Raw genomic sequence first — 18,619 nt, 5'->3', positions numbered from 1 at the left:
AAATATATGTATAATATAAATATATATCTATATATATAATCATCTAAGGGGCACTTCCGTCTGTCTGTCTGTCACGGAAATCCCCAGTCGCTGATTGGTCGCGGCAAAACGGCCACGACCAATCAGCGACGGCACAGTCCGGCGGCGAAATGGGCGCTCCCTACTCCCCTGCTGTCAGTGCCCGCTCCACACTCCCCTCCAGTCAGCGCTCACACAGGGTTAATGGCAACGTTACACCGTGTTATGCCGCGGTGTAACGCACTCCGTTAACGCTGCTATTAACCCTGTATAACCAACTTTTTACTATTGATGCTGCATAGTAAAAATATCTAATGTTAAAAATAATAATAATAAATCATCATATACTCACCCTCCGTCAGCCCCCCGGATGCAGCCCAAGCCTTTCCCGCTCCTCACGACGTTCCGGTGACCGGTCCATGCATTGCGGTTTCGCGAGACCACTACGTCATCATCTCGCGAGACCGCAATGCACTTTTGGGACCGAAGCGTCGCAAGGAGCATCGGTAAACTCCTGGGCTGGATCCGGGGGGGCCGACGGAGGGTGAGTATATAACTATTTTTTATTTTAATTCTTTTTTTTAACAGGAATATGGTGCCCACAATGCTATATACTACGTGGGCTGTGTTAGATACTACGTGGGCTGTGTTATATACTACATCTCTGTGCTATATACTATGTGAGCTGTGCTATATACTACGTGGCTGTGGTATATATTACGTGGCTGGGCAATATACTACATCGCTGTGCTCTATACTACGTGGCCTGTGTTATATACTGCATGGGCAGTGTTATATACTATGTCTCTGTGCTATATACTACGTGGCTGTGCAATATATTACGTGGCTGGGCAATATACTGCGTGGCTGGGCAATATATTGCGTGGCTGGGCAATATACTACGTGTCTGTGCTATATACTACGTGCCTGTGCTATATACTACGTGGCTTGGCAATATACTATGTGTCTGTGCTACTTACTATGTGGGCTGGGCAATATACTACGTGGGCTGGGCAATACACTACGTGGCTGGGCAATATACTACGTGGCTGTGCTATATACTACATGGGCTGTGTTTTATACTACGTGGGCTGTGTTATGCGCGATTTGGCTGTGCTATATTTCTCTGCTGTATCTGTGCATCCTGAATCATGGTATGTGTTAAAAAGGAGGGGCCACTGAGACTCTTTTGCCCAGGGCCCTCAAAAACCTGGAGCCTGCCCTGGCTTCACTGATTGTTCGCGGCCGGGCGTGACCAATCAGCAACAGGCGCAGTCTGCCCGCAAATTGGCACGGAATTTGAACCACGCTTCGCTATTTGTTCGCGGCCGGCCAGCCGAATCCTGTGTATAAACTGCATTATTCTGAAAACTTCATAAATAAACTACATACATACTCTAGAATACCCGATGCATTAGAATCGGGCCACCATCTAGTATATATAATATATAAAATGTCAAAACTTGTCAAAGTATTTCTGGACTTATCTGTATATTTGCTAAAACAAATTGTTCAGTTTTTTTTATAGTGGTACAGAAATAAAGATCTAAGCTAAGAGTGAAATATTTTGTCCTACAATTTTTTCGACTGTAAATTTATTTTGCACTTCAAGTAATGCTCAATTTATGTGAACTTTTGGTACTTTCATAAGAATTTCATTACTTTTAGAATTATTTGGTTGTCAAGGAATTTGACTTTCAAACTATTACTTAGATGTACTATATGTGTTGGGTCTATCTATTGTCAGACTCTTATCACTTCTGGTGCCATTCCATAAAGGATGAGATGTTTATCTAAGTCATGTGCAAAGTATCCCACATCGATTAATCTCATGTCAGCTGAAACCACCATTCTAGACTGGTTCTGCCAATAGTCTTGTGTATGTGAGCCCTGGACAATTGATTGTCGGGGTAGATAACCCCTTCCTGACATCAGGCGTAATAGTACGCCTATGTCGTACTCCTCCTGTTTGATGCTGATCTGTACAGCTGACATGTGCCCTCAACAACCGCGGGTGGAATCACGATCCACCCGCGGCTATTAACTAGTTAAATGCCGCTGTCAATTTCTGACAGCGGTATTTAACTCGCGCATACCAGAAGCTCATTGTAAATCCCTCCTGTCGGTGAGATCATCACATGATCACAGATCACCGATGGGTCATCATGGCGCTGGTGCAAAATTTCAAGAAGAGGACGTAGGTCATTGAAAAAGCAGTAACCTGTCATTCAAAAATCAAGGCAAGTGGAAGAGGTGATAAATCACAGACAGTGAGAAGACCCAGTGCACAATCCGGCCCATGTGCATCGAAATCTAATCATCAGAGAACTTCAAATGGTGATCAGAGAAAATTAAAGGGAATTTCTTCACCAAAGGCATCAATGTAATAAGTATTACAGGGCCATTACAGCCATGACTTTACAAAATCGTGTTGGCAGATGCTCTTAGTCTTTCCTATGGTATAATTTTATGTGATTTTTTTGGGCAGAATAGAAATTATTTTCAGTCTCCATTTACTGATTTTTTAATGTTAAAATCAGATTTGTCAGTTTCTGTTTATAGATAAAACTATGTTTTATTATATACAGTACAATGATTTTCATTTTATTAAGTATTTTGAGTGTTGCTCAAAATACTTGAACCTTAGACCACTTAAGTCTAAATGAGACTAAACACTTTTAGAACTCTATGAAGCCGATAAGAAAATGTGCTGCCAGCAAATAATGAAATAAATGTATGAGTTGTGAGTGGATTAGCAATTTGTGTTGCTAATGATGCTCTGATTGGAAGCAGATGTGTCGTTTGTTGAAGGTTTCAATTATTGGGTTTTTACACATTAACCCCTCTGTGACCTTAGACGTACTACCCCGTCGAGGTGCCCTGGGCTTATCTGACCCTGGACGGGATAGTACGTCATAGCCGATCGGCCGCGCTCACGGGGGGAGCGCGGCCGATCGCGGCCGGGTGTCAGCTGCTTATCGCAGCTGACATCCGGCACTATGTGTCAGGAGCGGTCACGGACCGCCCCCGGCACATTAACCCCTGGCACACCGCGATCAAAGATGATCGCGATGTGCCGGCGGTGCAGGGAAGCACCGCGCAGGGAGGGGGCTCCCTGCGGGCTTCCCTGAGACCCCCGGAGCAACGCGATGTGATCGCGTTGCTGCGAGGGTCTCACCTCCCTCCCTGCTCCCTCCAGCCCCGGATCCAAGATGGCCGCGGATCCGGGTCCTGCAGGGAGGGAGGTGGCTTCACAGAGCCTGCTCAGAGCAGGCACTGTGAAGCCTGCAGCGCTGCATGTCAGATCAGTGATCTGACAGAGTGCTGTGCAAACTGTCAGATCACTGATCTGTGATGTCCCCCCCTGGGACAAAGTAAAAAAGTTAAAAAAAAATTTTCCAAATGTGTAAAAAAAATTAAAAAAAATATTCCAAAATAATGAAAAAAAAATATATATATTATTCCCATAAATACATTTCTTCATCTAAATAAAAAAAAAAAAACCAATAAAAGTACACATATTTAGTATCGCCGCGTCCGTAACGACCCGACCTATAAAACTGTCCCACTAGTTAACCCCTTCAGTAAACACCGTAAGAAAAAAAAAAAAAAAACGAGGCAAAAAACAACGCTTTATTATCATACCGCCGAACAAAAAGTGGAATAACACGCGATCAAAAGGACAGATATAAATAACCATGGTACCGCTGAAAGCGTCATATTGTCCCGCAAAAAAAGAGCCGCCATACAGCATCATCAGCAAAAAAATAAAAAAGTTATAGTCCTGAGAATAAAGCGATGCAAAAATAATTATTTTTTCTGTAAAATAGTTTTTATCGTATAAAAGCACCAAACCATAAAAAAATTATATAAATGAGGTATCGCTGTAATCGTACTGACCCGAAGAATAAAACTGATTTATCAATTTTACCAAACGCGGAACGGTATAAACGCCTCCCCCAATAGAAATTCATGAATAGCTGGCTTTTGGTCATTCTTCCTCACAAAAATCGGAATAAAAAGCGATAAAAAAATGTCACGTGCCCAAAAATGTTTTCAATAAAAACGTCAACTCGTCCCGCAAAAAACAAGACCTCACATGACTCTGTGGACCAAAATATGGAAAAATTATAGCTCTCAAAATGTGGTATTGCAAAAAATATTTTTTGCAATAAAAAGGGTCTTTCAGTGTGTGACGGCTGCCAATCATAAAAATCCGCTAAAAAACTCGCTATAAAAGTAAATCAAACCCCCCTTCATCACCCCCTTAGTTAGGGAAAAATAAAAAAAAATGTATTTCCATTTTCCCATTTAGGGCTAGGGTTAGGGCTAGGGTTAGGGCTAGGGCTAGGGTTAGGGTTAGGGCTAGGGTTAGGGCTAGGGTTAGGGTTAGGGCTAGGGTTAGGGTTAGGGTTGGGGCTACAGTTAGGGTTGGGGCTAAAGTTAGGGTTAGGGTTTAGATTACATTTACAGTTGGGAATAGGGTTGGGATTAGGGTTAGGGGTGTGTCAGGGTTAGAGGTGTGGTTAGGGTTACCGTTGGAATTAGGGTTAGGGGTGTGTTTAGATTAGGGTTTCAGTTATAATTGGGGGGTTTCCACTGTTTCGGCACATCAGGGGCTCTCCAAACACGACATGGCGTCCGATCTCAATTCCAGCCGATTCTGCGTTGAAAAAGTAAAACAGTGCTCCTTCCCTTCCGAGCTCTCCTGTGTGCCCAAACAGGGGTTTACCCCAACATATGGGGTATCAGCGTACTCAGGACAAATTGGACAACAACTTTTGTGGACCAATTTCTCCTGTTACCCTTGGGAAAATACAAAACTGGGGGCTAAAAAATAATTTTTGTGGGAAAACAAAAAGATTTTTTATTTTCACGGCTCTGCGTTATAAACTGTAGTGAAACACTTGGGGGTTCAAAGTTCTCACAACACATCTAGATAAGTTCATTGAGGGGTCTAGTTTCCAATATGGGGTCACTTGTGGGGGGTTTCTACTGTTTAGGTACATTAGGGGCTCTGCAAACGCAATGTGACGCCTGCAGACCAATCCATCTAAGTCTGCATTCCAAATGATGCTCCTTCCCTTCCGAGCCCTCCCATGCGCCCAAACGGTGGTTCCCCCCCACATATCGGGTATCAGCGTACTCAGGACAAATTGGACAACAACATTTAGGGTCCAATTTCTCCTGCTAACCTTGGAAAAATACAAAACTGGGGGCTAAAATATAATTTTTGTGGAAAAAAAAATATTTTTTATTTGCATGGCTCTGCGTTATAAACTGTAGTGAAATACTTGGGGGTTCAAAGCTCTCACAACACATCAAGATGAGTTCCTTAGGGGGTCTACTTTCCAAAATGGTGTCACTTGTGGGGGGTTTCTACTGTTTAGGTACATTAGGGGCTCTGCAAACGCAATGTGACGCCTGCAGACCATTCCATCTAAGTCTGCATTCCAAATGGCGCTCCTTCCCTTCCGAACCCTCCCATGCGCCCAAACGGTGGTTCCCCCCCACATATGGGGTATCAGCGTACTCAGGACAAATTGGACAACAACTTTTGGGGTCCAATTTCTCCTGTTACCCTAGGGAAAATACAAAACTGGGGGCTAAAAAATAATTTTTGTGGGAAAAAAATTTTGTTTTATTTTTATGGCTCTGCATTATAAACTTCTGTGAAGCCCTTGGTGGGTCAAAGTGCTCACCACACATCCAGATAAGTTCCTTAGGGGGTCTACTTTCCAAAATGGTGTCACTTGTGGGGGGTTTCAATGTTTAGGCACATCAGTGGCTCTCCAAACGCAACATGGCGTCCCATCTCAATTCCTGTCAATTTTGCATTGAAAAGTCAAACGGCGCTCCTTCCCTTCTGAGCTCTCCCATGCGCCCAAACAGTGGTTTACTGCCACATATGGGGTATCAGCGTACTCAGGACAAATTGGACAACAACTTTTGAGGTCCAATTTCTTCTCTTACCCTTGGAAAAATAAAAAATTGGGGGCAAAAATATAATTTTTGTGAAAAAATATGATTTTTTATTTTTACGGTTCTGCATTATAAACTTCTGTGAAGCACTTGGTGGGTCAAAGTGCTCACCACACATCCAGATAAGTTCCTTAGGGGGTCTACTTTCCAAAATGGTGTCACTTGTGGGGGGTTTCAATGTTTAGGCACATCAGTGGCTCTCCAAACGCAACATGGCGTCCCATCTCAATTCCTGTCAATTTTGCAATGAAAAGCCAAATAGCGCTCCTTCCCTTCCGAGCTCTCCCATGCGCCCAAACAGTGGTTTACTGCCACATATGGGGTATCAGCGTACTCAGGACAAATTGGACAACAACTTTTTGGGTCCAATTTCTCCTGTTACCCTTGGTAAAATAAAACAAATTGGAGCTGAAGTAAATTTTTTGTGTAAAAAAGTTAAATGTTCATTTTTATTTAAACATTCCAAAAATTCCTATTAAACACCTGAAGGGTTAATAAACTTCTTGAATGTGGTTTTGAGCACCTTGAGGGGTGCAGTTTTTAGAATGGTGTCACACTTGGGCATTTTCTATCATATAGACCCCTCAAAATGACTTCAAATGAGACGTGGTCCCTAAAAAAAAATGGTGTTGTAAAAATGAGAAATTGCTGGTCAACTTTTAACCCTTATAACTCCCTAACAAAAAAAAAAATTGGTTCCAAAATTATGCTGATGTAAAGGAGACATGTGGGAAATGTTACTTATTAAGTATTTTGTGTGACATATCTCTGTGATTTAATTGCATAAAAATTCAAAGTTTGAAAATTGCGAAATTTTCAAAATTTTCGCCAAATTTCCGTTTTTTTCACAAATAAACGCAGGTACTATCAAAGAAATTTTACCACTATCATGAAGTACAATATGTCACGAGAAAACAATGTCAGAATCACCAGGATCCGTTGAAGCGTTTCGGAGTTATAACCTCATAAAGGGACAGTGGTCAGAATTGTAAAAATTGGCCTGGTCATTAACGTGCAAACCACCCTTGGGGGTAAAGGGGTTAAAATTTTGTAGAAATATGTATCTGGCCAGAAATACTTAGGAGGTGTGTCAGGAAGCACCGCTCCCAGCCTTTTAAATGCTGTGATCGATATTGATCACATAATTTAGAGGGTTAAATTACCCAGAGCGGTGTGGGCACTGCTCCTGGTAGTGACAGCCTTGTCTCGGTTTTAATGAGGTCCCTGCGGTGATCGCGCAGGCACCGCACCCGTACCCCGCACAATCGCCCTGATGAATCCCTATCTGACCATGACATGGGTATGTGTCAAAGGTTGTGTAGGTGTTAATATAATGCAGTCATCATTTTATATAGCACTGGTTACTTACAATTGCTCATTTTGCCTTTCTACCTAGTAAATCTTCAGTACGTCAGGACTAGCTGACTCCTTCTATGCTCTATGTAGAAAAAGGAAGTCCGTTTTCCCTGTGTGAGTCATGAGTCACTGCAAAAGTGTGGTGGGGGAAGAAGCAGCTTGGTTAGGAGCTGAAGAGGGGAATGATAACTGCAGGGAACAAGAGATTTCCTATTTTTATGTGGAGCAGAGAAAAATTAGCTGGGGGGAAGGCCAAAATGAGCAACTGTAAGGACACGGTGCTATACAATATGATGACTGCAATACATTAAGAAAATAAAAACTTTAATGGGAGGAGGAGTTCTTCTTGAAGGTTTATTTGTGAACCCGGTTTCCATTATGTATTAATGAGGTGCTTTCTTTATTGTGGCATTTCTAGGCTTGCTGAGATTCTGATTAAGGATCCACCCACTTCTGATTTTACTATAGACCTGAAACACGAGGTAAGCCCATTTTTCCTTTTTTTTTTAATCAGCAAAACATGTTATGTTGGCTATTATTGTGACTTTTAAGGTTTGCCAACATTTTAAAAAGAAATTGTTCCACAAACTGGCCCCTTGTTTTTTTTTTTATCCCACACTTTCTTCTACCACGTTCTTCCGAAAATAAGACAGGGTCTTATATTATTTTTTACATCGAAAGATGGGTTAGGGCTTATTTTAACGGGATGTCTAATTTTTTTCTCATGGGCAGCAATGCACATTTATTCTTGAACAAAAAAATATCAACATTATTTAAATATAAGAGGGGAGAGTGAGGCCAACGCTGATTGTCCTCAGTGATTACATGACATAACAATGTCACACGAGCCCTGGGACTGCCAGAGCTGACATTGCTGGAATGGTGCTGGCACTAGAGGTGGGAGTAAGGCTATGTGCACACGTTCAGGATTTCTTGCTGAAATTTCCTGAGCAAAACTGGACATTTTCTGCAAGAAATCTACATGCGTTTTTGACGTGGTTTTTTTTTTCGCGTTTTTGACGCGTTTTTTTTTTCCCGGAGCTTCCCAATGCATTAAATAGCGGGAAAAAACTGAAAAATTTGCAAAATTAATGAACATGCTGCATTTTTTTTTGCGGAAAAAAACGCATCATGTGCACAACAATTGCGGAATGCATTCTAAATGATGGAATGCATAATGTATGCTTTTTTTATGCGTTTTTATAGCGAAAAAATGTGAAAAAAACGCAAAAAATCCACAACGTGTGCACACAGCCTTAATGTTATTATTTTACTGGGGGGATACATAGCTAAAGATGTATTACTTTAAATAAACAGACATTGTTCTAGTATCACAGGCTTTTTTCACTAGCAATTAAAAAATTATCTATATCAGCAATCCAGTAGTAATTATTTAGGCCTGAAGACAGATTTTTTTTTAGATCTATTTTATTTTTAACTGGTTTTATCGAAAAGTATATACCAGTTCATGAAGAGTAAAGGGACAAACTGTAGAATTTAAGGATAGGGCAGCTATGTGAAACCTCAGGTAGTCAAGAAAGATTCCCCCTTGTCAACTAGATCAGGGGTCCCCAACTCCAGTCCTCAAGGCCCACCAACATGTCATGTTTTCAGGATTTCCTTAGTCTTGCCCAGGTAATAATTGCATCACCTGTGCAATGCAAAGGAAATCCTGAAAACATGACCTGTTGGTGGGCCTTGAGGACTGGAGTTGGGGACCCCTGATCTAGATGATCAAAGTAGTGTCCAAAGTGATGAACTCCTCCTTCTCCATGACAACTTCAACCCTTTATAATAAGAGCCGCGTAACATCGAGGCAGTAGCACCTGTATACATCTTAAGTTCACACTTTCCGAGGCTGTTTAATCTCTCTTGTTGGTTTCTCCTGATGCCATACTCACTCATCTGAAAGTTATTCTTGCACCACTGGTGTGATCAGCAGGAGCTAAATGTCCTCTACAGATCTCCAACACAGCATATCCCAGAAGATATCTTGGCTATTGCCATGGTAGCCCCTTGCATGGAGAGCTAATTTGGGTTGAGATACATATGATCTCCAATCTGCCATAATTGGTCTAAATTAATAAAATAAAATAAATAAGATGCAAGAAAACACACACAGCCAGTTTCTGAGTTTGTCAGTGTACAATTCTTGTCTGAATCTCAGATGCCCAGTCACAAGTCTTTATTACAACCACAAAGATAGGGACAGGGGGAATGGCTGAATACATTACCTAATAAAGAAAGTATTTTAGTTGGGAATAACAAGGTCGTAAAATTTGGAAACTGCTGAATTCCTTGAAACTAGTTTTACCCAGCTTTCTATGCCATCTGTAACAGAGAAAGCTTAACACAAAGACACCTCTATATCAGAGACAACGAATGAATAAAGCAGGAAAACGTACAAGTATTTCCTTTATATTTTCCATTCCTTTAGAATCCACTTTTGTCGTTCTCTGAAGAAATCGAATGAAAATTGGTTTCCAACGTGGGTTGCACTAAACTTTTGTGACTCTTGCTACTTTCATATCAGTTTCACCCATCTCCATAATATGTTGTGTTCTTGACTTTGAAGCAAGCTTGGCGTGAAAGCCCGCATCTTTCCTGTCTTATGTTGGCTGATTGATTCAGCTATCATGTGCCCTTAACAGCAGCGGGTGGAGTGGAGCCCACAGCTGTTAACCTGTTAAATGTTGCTGTCAGTCTCTGACAGTGGCATTTAACACACACTGGCAGGGTTGTGTGTCATTCACTGCTATGTATAGTACAAGTGATCAGATGAGCGCAGCTTCAAGTCTCCTTAAGGGATTTACAAATATACTTGAAAGTGGAAAAAATATATCTTTAAAAATATGGAATAAAAATTTCAAAGTTCAAATCACCCCCCTTTTACCCCATTAAAAACTAAGCAATTAAGTTAGTAGGCAATAAAACATAGCCCATATGTTGCCCATCTCTGTAACACCTACATGTAATAGTAAGATCCTATCAGGTCACAGTCTTTGAGTTCTCCAGGAAAATACACATGGCTGCTGACATAGACACTCTCCTGAAGATGGTGCTGTAAGGTCCAGAATGGATTAAAGGGTGAAGGGTCTTTACAAACCTGGTCAAAGTTGTCATCTGAGGTCATCTTACTGCTAACAAAGTCCTTGCACTTTGGAAAGGTATTCATGAGGAAGGCCTGAGACCAGAAGTCTATTTTAAATACAAGGGTACAAACCATTGATATTGGCAAACAGTACCACCAGAACAATGAATGCATATGCTTACACCAAAGGAGTTGTTAACATGGCTAACAATGAACAACAAGGTGATCAGCAGTCCTCATGTACTGTGTCCAGTTTTGGGCACCGGTGCTCAGGAAGGATATAATGGAACTAGAGAGAGTACAAAGGAGGGCAACAAAATTAATAAAGGTGATGGGAGAACTACAATACCCAGATAGATAAAATGAAAATGAGAATGCTTCGTCTGGGGGAAAATGTGTGTAAATGGGTTAATAACTGGCTTAGTGATAGAAAGCAGAGGGTGGTTATAAATGGTATAGTCTCTAACTGGGTCGCTGTGACCAGTGGGGTACCGCAGGGGTCAGTATTGGGACCTGTTCTCTTCAACATATTCATTAATGATCTGGTAGAAGGTTTACACAGTAAAATATCGATATTTGCAGATGATACAAAACTATGTAAAACAGTTAATACAAGAGAAGATAGTATTCTGCTACAGATGGATCTGGATAAATTGGAAACTTGGGCTGAAAGGTGGCAGATGAGGTTTAACAATGATAAATGTAAGGTTATACACATGGGAAGAAGGAATCAATATCACCATTACACACTGAATGGGAAACCACTGGGTAAATCTGACAGGGAGAAGGACTTGGGGATCCTAGTTAATGATAAACTTACCTGGAGCAGCCAGTGCCAGGCAGCAGCTGCCAAGGCAAACAGGATCATGGGGTGCATTAAAAGAGGTCTGGATACACATGATGAGAGCATTATACTGCCTCTGTACAAATCCCTAGTTAGACCGCACATGGAGTACTGTGTCCAGTTTTGGGCACCAGTGCTCAGGAAGGATATAATGGAACTGGAGAGAGTACAAAGGAGGGCAACAAAATTAATAAAGGGGATGGGAGAACTACAATACCCAGATAGATTAGCGAAATTAGGATTATTTAGTCTAGAAAAAAGACGACTGAGGGGCGATCTAATAACCATGTATAAGTATATAAGGGGACAATACAAATATCTCGCTGAGGATCTGTTTATACCAAGGAAGGTGACGGGCACAAGGGGGCATTCTTTGCGTCTGGAGGAGAGAAGGTTTTTCCACCAACATAGAAGAGGATTCTTTACTGTTAGGGCAGTGAGAATCTGGAATTGCTTGCCTGAGGAGGTGGTGATGGCGAACTCAGTCGAGGGGTTCAAGAGAGGCCTGGATGTCTTCCTGGAGCAGAACAATATTGTATCATACAATTATTAGGTTCTGTAGAAGGACGTAGATCTGGGGATTTATTATGATGGAATATAGGCTGAACTGGATGGACAAATGTCTTTTTTCGGCCTTACTAACTATGTTACTATGTTACTATGTATTAGCGAAATTAGGATTATTTAGTCTAGAAAAAAGACGACTGAGGGGCGATCTAATAACCATGTATAAGTATATAAGGGGACAATACAAATATCTCGCTGAGGATCTGTTTATACCAAGGAAGGTGACGGGCACAAGGGGGCATTCTCTGCGTCTGGAGGATAGAAGGTTTTTCCACCAACATAGAAGAGGATTCTTTACTGTTAGGGCAGTGAGAATCTGGAATTGCTTGCCTGAGGAGGTGGTGATGGCGAACTCAGTCGAGGGGTTCAAGAGAGGCCTGGATGTCTTCCTGGAGCAGAACAATATTGTATCATACAATTATTAGGTTCTGTAGAAGGACGTAGATCTGGGGATTTATTATGATGGAATATAGGCTGAACTGGATGGACAAATGTCTTTTTTCGGCCTTACTAACTATGTTACTATGTCATGAACCCTATGTAGACCATATTGTTGATGTTCTAGTGTCTTTGATCATTGACCTCTGGATTAATCTGAATGTTGTCAAATTGAAGGTTCAGTGTCATTAATTCTAATATGGACCCATGTTGGCTTCCAACAACACCACAGCTAATTCATGATACGTTGCGGCATTCCTAACCCCCAGAAATCTTACACCAGTCATTAAGTAGAGTAAAATTTGTGATAGGGCTCACTTTGAGGCGCATCCCACCTGACACATTTTTCCTGAATTTTTAAAGGGAACCTGTCAGGTCCCACATGCCCTCCAACTCAGCAGCATTTACTAATGTATGAGTAAATTTCCAGCCTAACCAGCCCTGTATGACGTTTTTCAGTATAAATTAGGTTTTATGTTTATATTGTCCCCGTTTCTTATACTAATTAGGGCTTTGACTAGTCGATGGGGTGTTAGTTTCCCCATACTAATCAGTCCTCTCTCCATGTTTTCACGGCCCTGTGGGCATGATAACATAATTTAGCAGGAGCTGGCGCCACACATTTCAGTAGCGTCACTGTGCTATTATAGCCGGGTGTATGCTTCCTGGCTTCAGAGGCGCAGTGCATCTGACCGGAAGTTCTGGAGCCATCTTCTGAAGTTCTGGTCATGCGCTTTTCACCCCTTTAAAGGTGGGAAGCGCACATCCAGCTGCAGAGGGGCAGTGACGCTTCTGAACTTTCGATCATGCGCACTGCGCATCTGAAACCAGGAAGCGGAGACTTGGCTACAAAGCTGCAGTGATGCTGCCAAAATGTGCGGCTCGCGATTACGCCAGCTCCTGCAAATTATGCTATAACTAACACCCCATTGACTAATCAAAGCCGTACTTAGCATCGGAAACGAGGACAATATGAATGCTTTTTTAAACCAAATTTTTACAGAAAAAAACATTAAACAGGGAAGGAATTTACTAATTTGCTAATACATAAGTGAATGCTGCTGTATTGGAGGGCATGGGGGACCTGGCAAGTTCCCTTTAAGTTCCCTTAAAGAGGAATGTTCTTCTTCTGAATCAGAGGTGTTGAATACAAAACACCCTTTCATTAAGACCTGCAATGTTCTCTTGATGATGGGGCCTTTGTGCTTGAAACAACCTTCACTCTTGTCCTCACAATACCCATGCCTCTACACGTCTCTCATTAGAGAAAGAGAGAAATGTTGAATCAGTGATTTTTAAAAAAAAAATGTAATTGTAATTTCCATTTTAGCAAAAATATTCAGGGTATTTTATTATACTTTCTTAGCAGGGAGGAGGTAAAATGCTGCAATAATTGAAGTCTCTGTCTACTCTGCCTCTATTAAACTGTGCAACTTGCATAAAGCTAATAAGCAGCATATATCACCTAATTGTTCTAGATTAAAGACTTTTAACTTGTACAGTTACTGCTGTAATCGAAATTATTCACCCCCTATTGCAATTTTGGTTTATTAGCATAATTAACAAACTTTCAGCTACTTTAGATAAACTAATGATATAAAAACAATTTAAACAGGGCAACACAACTAATATAACAAGTAGTTTCTTCAAATTCAGTGCAAAATGGCAGTTTTGATGAGTACTGCATTCTCAAAAATTTTCCACCATGTCAGTACAAGCATCTTTAATGCTTAGTAGAGTAACATTTTGGTTAATATGACCTGCTGCAAACATAATACATAACCAGCCACCGGGCTTCCATTAGCATTTTTGGGGAATCTTAGCACATTCCTCTTGTATGATGGCTTCTACTACAGTAATAATCTTAGGTCTCAAGAGAGTAGTCCAAAAAATAAGCAGATCTTTTTTTGAACAAACAAGTAAAAAGATAGCAAAGTTATGTAAATGTTCCCATAGATAAAGTTGGAAGCTGAAGTTCGAAAATTCTAATTAAACCACCACTGACTCATTGATTATGCCACTTGGAAGTTGCAGAAAGAAGCCATCACCGGCTACCACCAGGGACACTCGAGTGACCACAAAAGACTTGCAGCAAGATTTGGTGGCAGCAGGCACCAATCAAGTTTATTTATTACTAGACTGTGGCCCGATTCTAACGCATCAGGTATTCTAGAATATGCATGTCCCCGTAGTCTATGGACAATGATGATTCCAGAATTTGCCGCAGACTGTGCCCGTCACTGATTGGTCGAGGCAACCTTTATGACATCATCGTCGCCATGGCAACCATTATGACATCATCGTCGCTGTGCCCGTTGCTGATTGGTCGAGGCCTGGCGGCCTCGACCAATCAGACGCGGGATTTCTACGTCCTTTATGACATCATCGGGTATTCTAGAATATGCATGTCCCTGTAATATATGGACAATGATGATTCCAGAATTCGCGGCAGACTGTGTCCGTCGCTGATTGATCGAGGCGACCTTTATGACATCATCGTCGCCATGGCAACCATTATGACATCATCGTCGCTGTGCCCGTTGCTGATTGGTCGAGGCCTGGCGGCCTCGACCAATCAGAGACGCAGGATGTCTACGTCCTTTATGACATCATCGTCGCTTTGCCCGTTGCTGATTGGTCGAGGCCGCCAGGATTTCTATGTCGACGCGGGATTTCTATGTCGATGCTGTGCCGGTCTCTGATTGGTCGAGGCCTGGCGGCCTCGACCAATCAGAGAGCCGGGATTTCCAGGACAGACAGACAGAAATATATGGACAATGATGATTCCAGAATTCGCGGCAGACTGTGTCCGTCGCTGATTGATCGAGGCGACCGTTATGACATTATCGTCGCCATGGCAACCATTATGACATCATCGTCGCTGTGCCCGTTGCTGATTGGTCGAGGCCTGGCGGCCTCGACCAATCAGAGACGCAGGATGTCTACGTCCTTTATGACTTCAACGTCGCTGTGCCCGTTGCTGATTGGTCGAGGCCTGGCGGCCTCGACCAATCAGAGACGTGGGATTTCTACGTCGATGCTGTGCCGGTCTCTGATTGGTCGAGGCCTGGCGGCCTCGACCAATCAGAGAGCCGGGATTTCCAGGACAGACAGACAGACAGACAGACGGAAAAACCCTTAGGCAATTATATATATAGATGCATTTGCTGATATGGCACCATCATATTCTGTAGCACTTTTCAGACATTATCATCACTGTCCTCAACTATCAGTATGTCTTTAGGGTGTGGGAGGAAACCAAACCCACGCAAACACGTGGAGAACATACAAACTCCTTGCTGATGTTGTCCTTGGTTGGATTTGTACAGAGGACCCCAGTGCTGTGAAGAAACAATGCTGCTAACCACTGAGCCACTGAGAAGGTTTCAGTTTGCATGCTAAGGAGTATACTAAACACTGAAGGCCTCCATCTCTTGCTCCCTCTATATTTATAGCGATCACTTGACCACTGTTTATGGAAGAGGAAGCACAGTCAGCGCTTCATATTACTGAATACATAAATCATCTGTCTCTTCTTCTATGGAGACTCTGACAGCTGGATCACTGCTCGGCCAAACACTTAATTGCAAATAAATGCACTACTATATAGTGAGATGTTATTTTAAAATGTCACTGCATTAGTAGTAGCGAGACTGCCGAGACATTTAAAGTCTATGGCATTCTGGAATCTGTTAACCTGGAGTGATTGTTGACATAAAGCCTTCTAAAGCTGATGTGTTGGTTTAATGTGCTGCTGAATGTATGGCAAGGGAAGAATACTATCTTTAAGATGACAAAATTATACACTCATAAAGTACAGCTCTGGCAAAAAATAAGAGACCACCACATCAAAACCCTGTCATGGGCAGCCCAACCTCCAGACCTGAACCCCATTGAAAACCTCTGGAATGTAATCAGGAGGATGATGGATAATCACAAGCCATCAAACAAAGAAGAACTGATTACATTTTTGCTCCAGAAGCCGTGTGAAAGACTGGTGGAAAGCACGCCAAGGCGCATGAAAGCTGTGATTAAAAATCATGGTTATTCCACAAAATATTGATTTCTGAACTCTTCCTGAGTTAAAACATTAGTATTGTTGTTTCTAAATGATTCTGAACTAGTTTTCTTTGCATTATTTGAGGTCTGAAAGCACTGTTTGTTTGTTTTTTATTTTGACCATTTTTCTTTGTCAGAAAAAAATACAAAATTTATTGCTTTGAAATTTTGCAGACATGTTGTCAGAAGTTTATAGAGTAAAAGAACAATTTACATTTTACTGAAAAATATACCTATAAAGGGAAAAATTAGACAAACTGAACATTTTGCTGTGGTCTCTAAAGGTATGTTTCCACGTTCAGGAAACGCAACGTGTTTGACGCTGTGTTGAGCCGCAGTGTCAAACACGCAGCGTCCTGATGTTACAGCATAGTGGAGGGGATTTCATGAAATCCCGTCTCCACTATGAGTTAAAAGACGCATGTGGCATACCCACGGAAACGGACATGCGGCATGTCTTTTCAGAATGCAGCATGTCCGTACAATGCTCAACCAACGCATGAACAAGGCAGGTGACCTGCCAGTGACCTCAGGTGCAGATTTGGTGCAGATTTTACCTGCATAAAATCCTGACCAAATCCTGATGCAATCCTGAACGTGGACACATACCCTTAATTTTTGCCAGAGCAGTGTGTGTCTGATTTTTTTTCCCCCCTCAACCTTAGTAGCCAAATGGCAAATTATTTTGTGCCATTTTGACTACAAATATATGGACCTGTAACTGTAATATGCTGCCCTAACATACTAAAAGAACTTTTCACCTCCTTGGAAAGTCAGAGAAGAAGGGGAGACAACAAAAGAAGATACATTGTTTCCACCTAACCGTTGATATCAACCCAATCTGTTTGGGGTTCGGACACTGGCTCTGCCACAGCCTGGATATATAAGTAGTAAGGAAGGAGATCCAGCTCTATAAACAGATTTAAAGAAGAATCTGTTCCTAGAGCTGGATCTCCTTCCTTACTACCCAAAAAAGTGTCTGAAGTTGGGTTCTATACCTTCACACCATTTTGACATGTTTGTGAGATTCCCTGCTTCAGAGCTTTGTTGAAGGCCTGACCTGAGTGAGCAGTTTGTAAACCAATAGAGGCCTTTTATTCTATCTCACTGCATGGACTGCATGCTGAATGTCATTATATAAGAAGCTATGTGAGCGATATTGCTGTGTATTATGGAACAGCAGGAGGAGGAGGATGAAGCAGCAGCAACAACAGAGGTAAACCAAGTCACAGCCCTCTCAGTGTAGTGTAGTTGCTGCTGGTTCTGTAGGATTGTAGTGAGAGGTCCAAATTAACATTTTACATATCTCCCAGGTGCCTTCTGGGAGAAGCGAAGTCTCCCTAAGCTAGAAGATCGTTGGGTACAGCCGGGACCAGCTGCTTCGAAAGCATCACCAAACCAGGGATTCAAGCTTCAGGAGGCTAATTTGCATATTCCAGGTGCCTTCTGGGAGAAGCGAAGTCTCCCTAAGCTAGAAGATCGTTGGGTACAGCCGGGACCAGCTGCTTCGAAAGCATCACCAAACCAGGGATTCAAGCTTCAGGAGGCTAATTTGCATATTCCAGGTGCCTTCTGGGAGAAGCGAAGTCTCCCTAAGCTAGAAGATCGTTGGGTACAGCCGGGACCAGCTGCTTCGAAAGCATCACCAAACCAGGGATTCAAGCTTCAGGAGGCTAATTTGCATATTCCAGGTGCCTTTTGGGAGAAGCGAAGTCTCCCTAAGCTAGAAGATCGTTGGGTACAGCCGGGACCAGCTGCTTCGAAAGCATCACCAAACCAGGGATTCAAGCTTCAGGAGGCTAATTTGCATATTCCAGGTGCCTTCTGGGAGAAGCGAAGTCTCCCTAAGCTAGAAGATCGTTGGGTACAGCCGGGACCAGCTGCTTCGAAAGCATCACCAAACCAGGGATTCAAGCTTCAGGAGGCTAATTTGCATATTCCAGGTGCCTTCTGGGAGAAGCGAAGTCTCCCTAAGCTAGAAGATCGTTGGGTACAGCCGGGACCAGCTGCTGCGAAAGCATCACCAAACCAGGGATTCAAGCTTCAGGAGGCTAATTTGCATATTCCAGGTGCCTTCTGGGAGAAGCGAAGTCTCCCTAAGCTAGAAGATCGTTGGGTACAGCCGGGACCAGCTGCTTCGAAAGCATCACCAAACCAGGGATTCAAGCTTCAGGAGGCTAATTTGCATATTCCAGGTGCCTTCTGGGAGAAGCGAAGTCTCCCTAAGCTAGAAGATCGTTGGGTACAGCCGGGACCAGCTGCTT

At 42.4% G+C, this 18,619-nt stretch overlaps 1 protein-coding gene across 1 annotated transcript in view; it reads left to right on the top strand.

Annotated features, from left to right (window-relative positions):
* Window positions 1-18,619, top strand: part of B3GLCT (beta 3-glucosyltransferase) — a 715,243-nt gene that overhangs the window by 507,768 nt on the left and 188,856 nt on the right. The window contains exon 8 of the mRNA XM_069759003.1: window positions 7,775-7,838. Coding sequence (XP_069615104.1) covers window positions 7,775-7,838 — 64 coding nt within the window. The remainder of the gene's footprint in view (window positions 1-7,774; window positions 7,839-18,619) is intronic.

This window comes from Ranitomeya imitator, chromosome 3 (genome assembly GCF_032444005.1).
Source record: "Ranitomeya imitator isolate aRanImi1 chromosome 3, aRanImi1.pri, whole genome shotgun sequence".
Taxonomy (NCBI): domain Eukaryota; kingdom Metazoa; phylum Chordata; class Amphibia; order Anura; family Dendrobatidae; genus Ranitomeya; species Ranitomeya imitator.
Note: the sequence above shows the minus strand (reverse complement) of the source record. Positions and strands in the feature narration are given on the sequence as shown.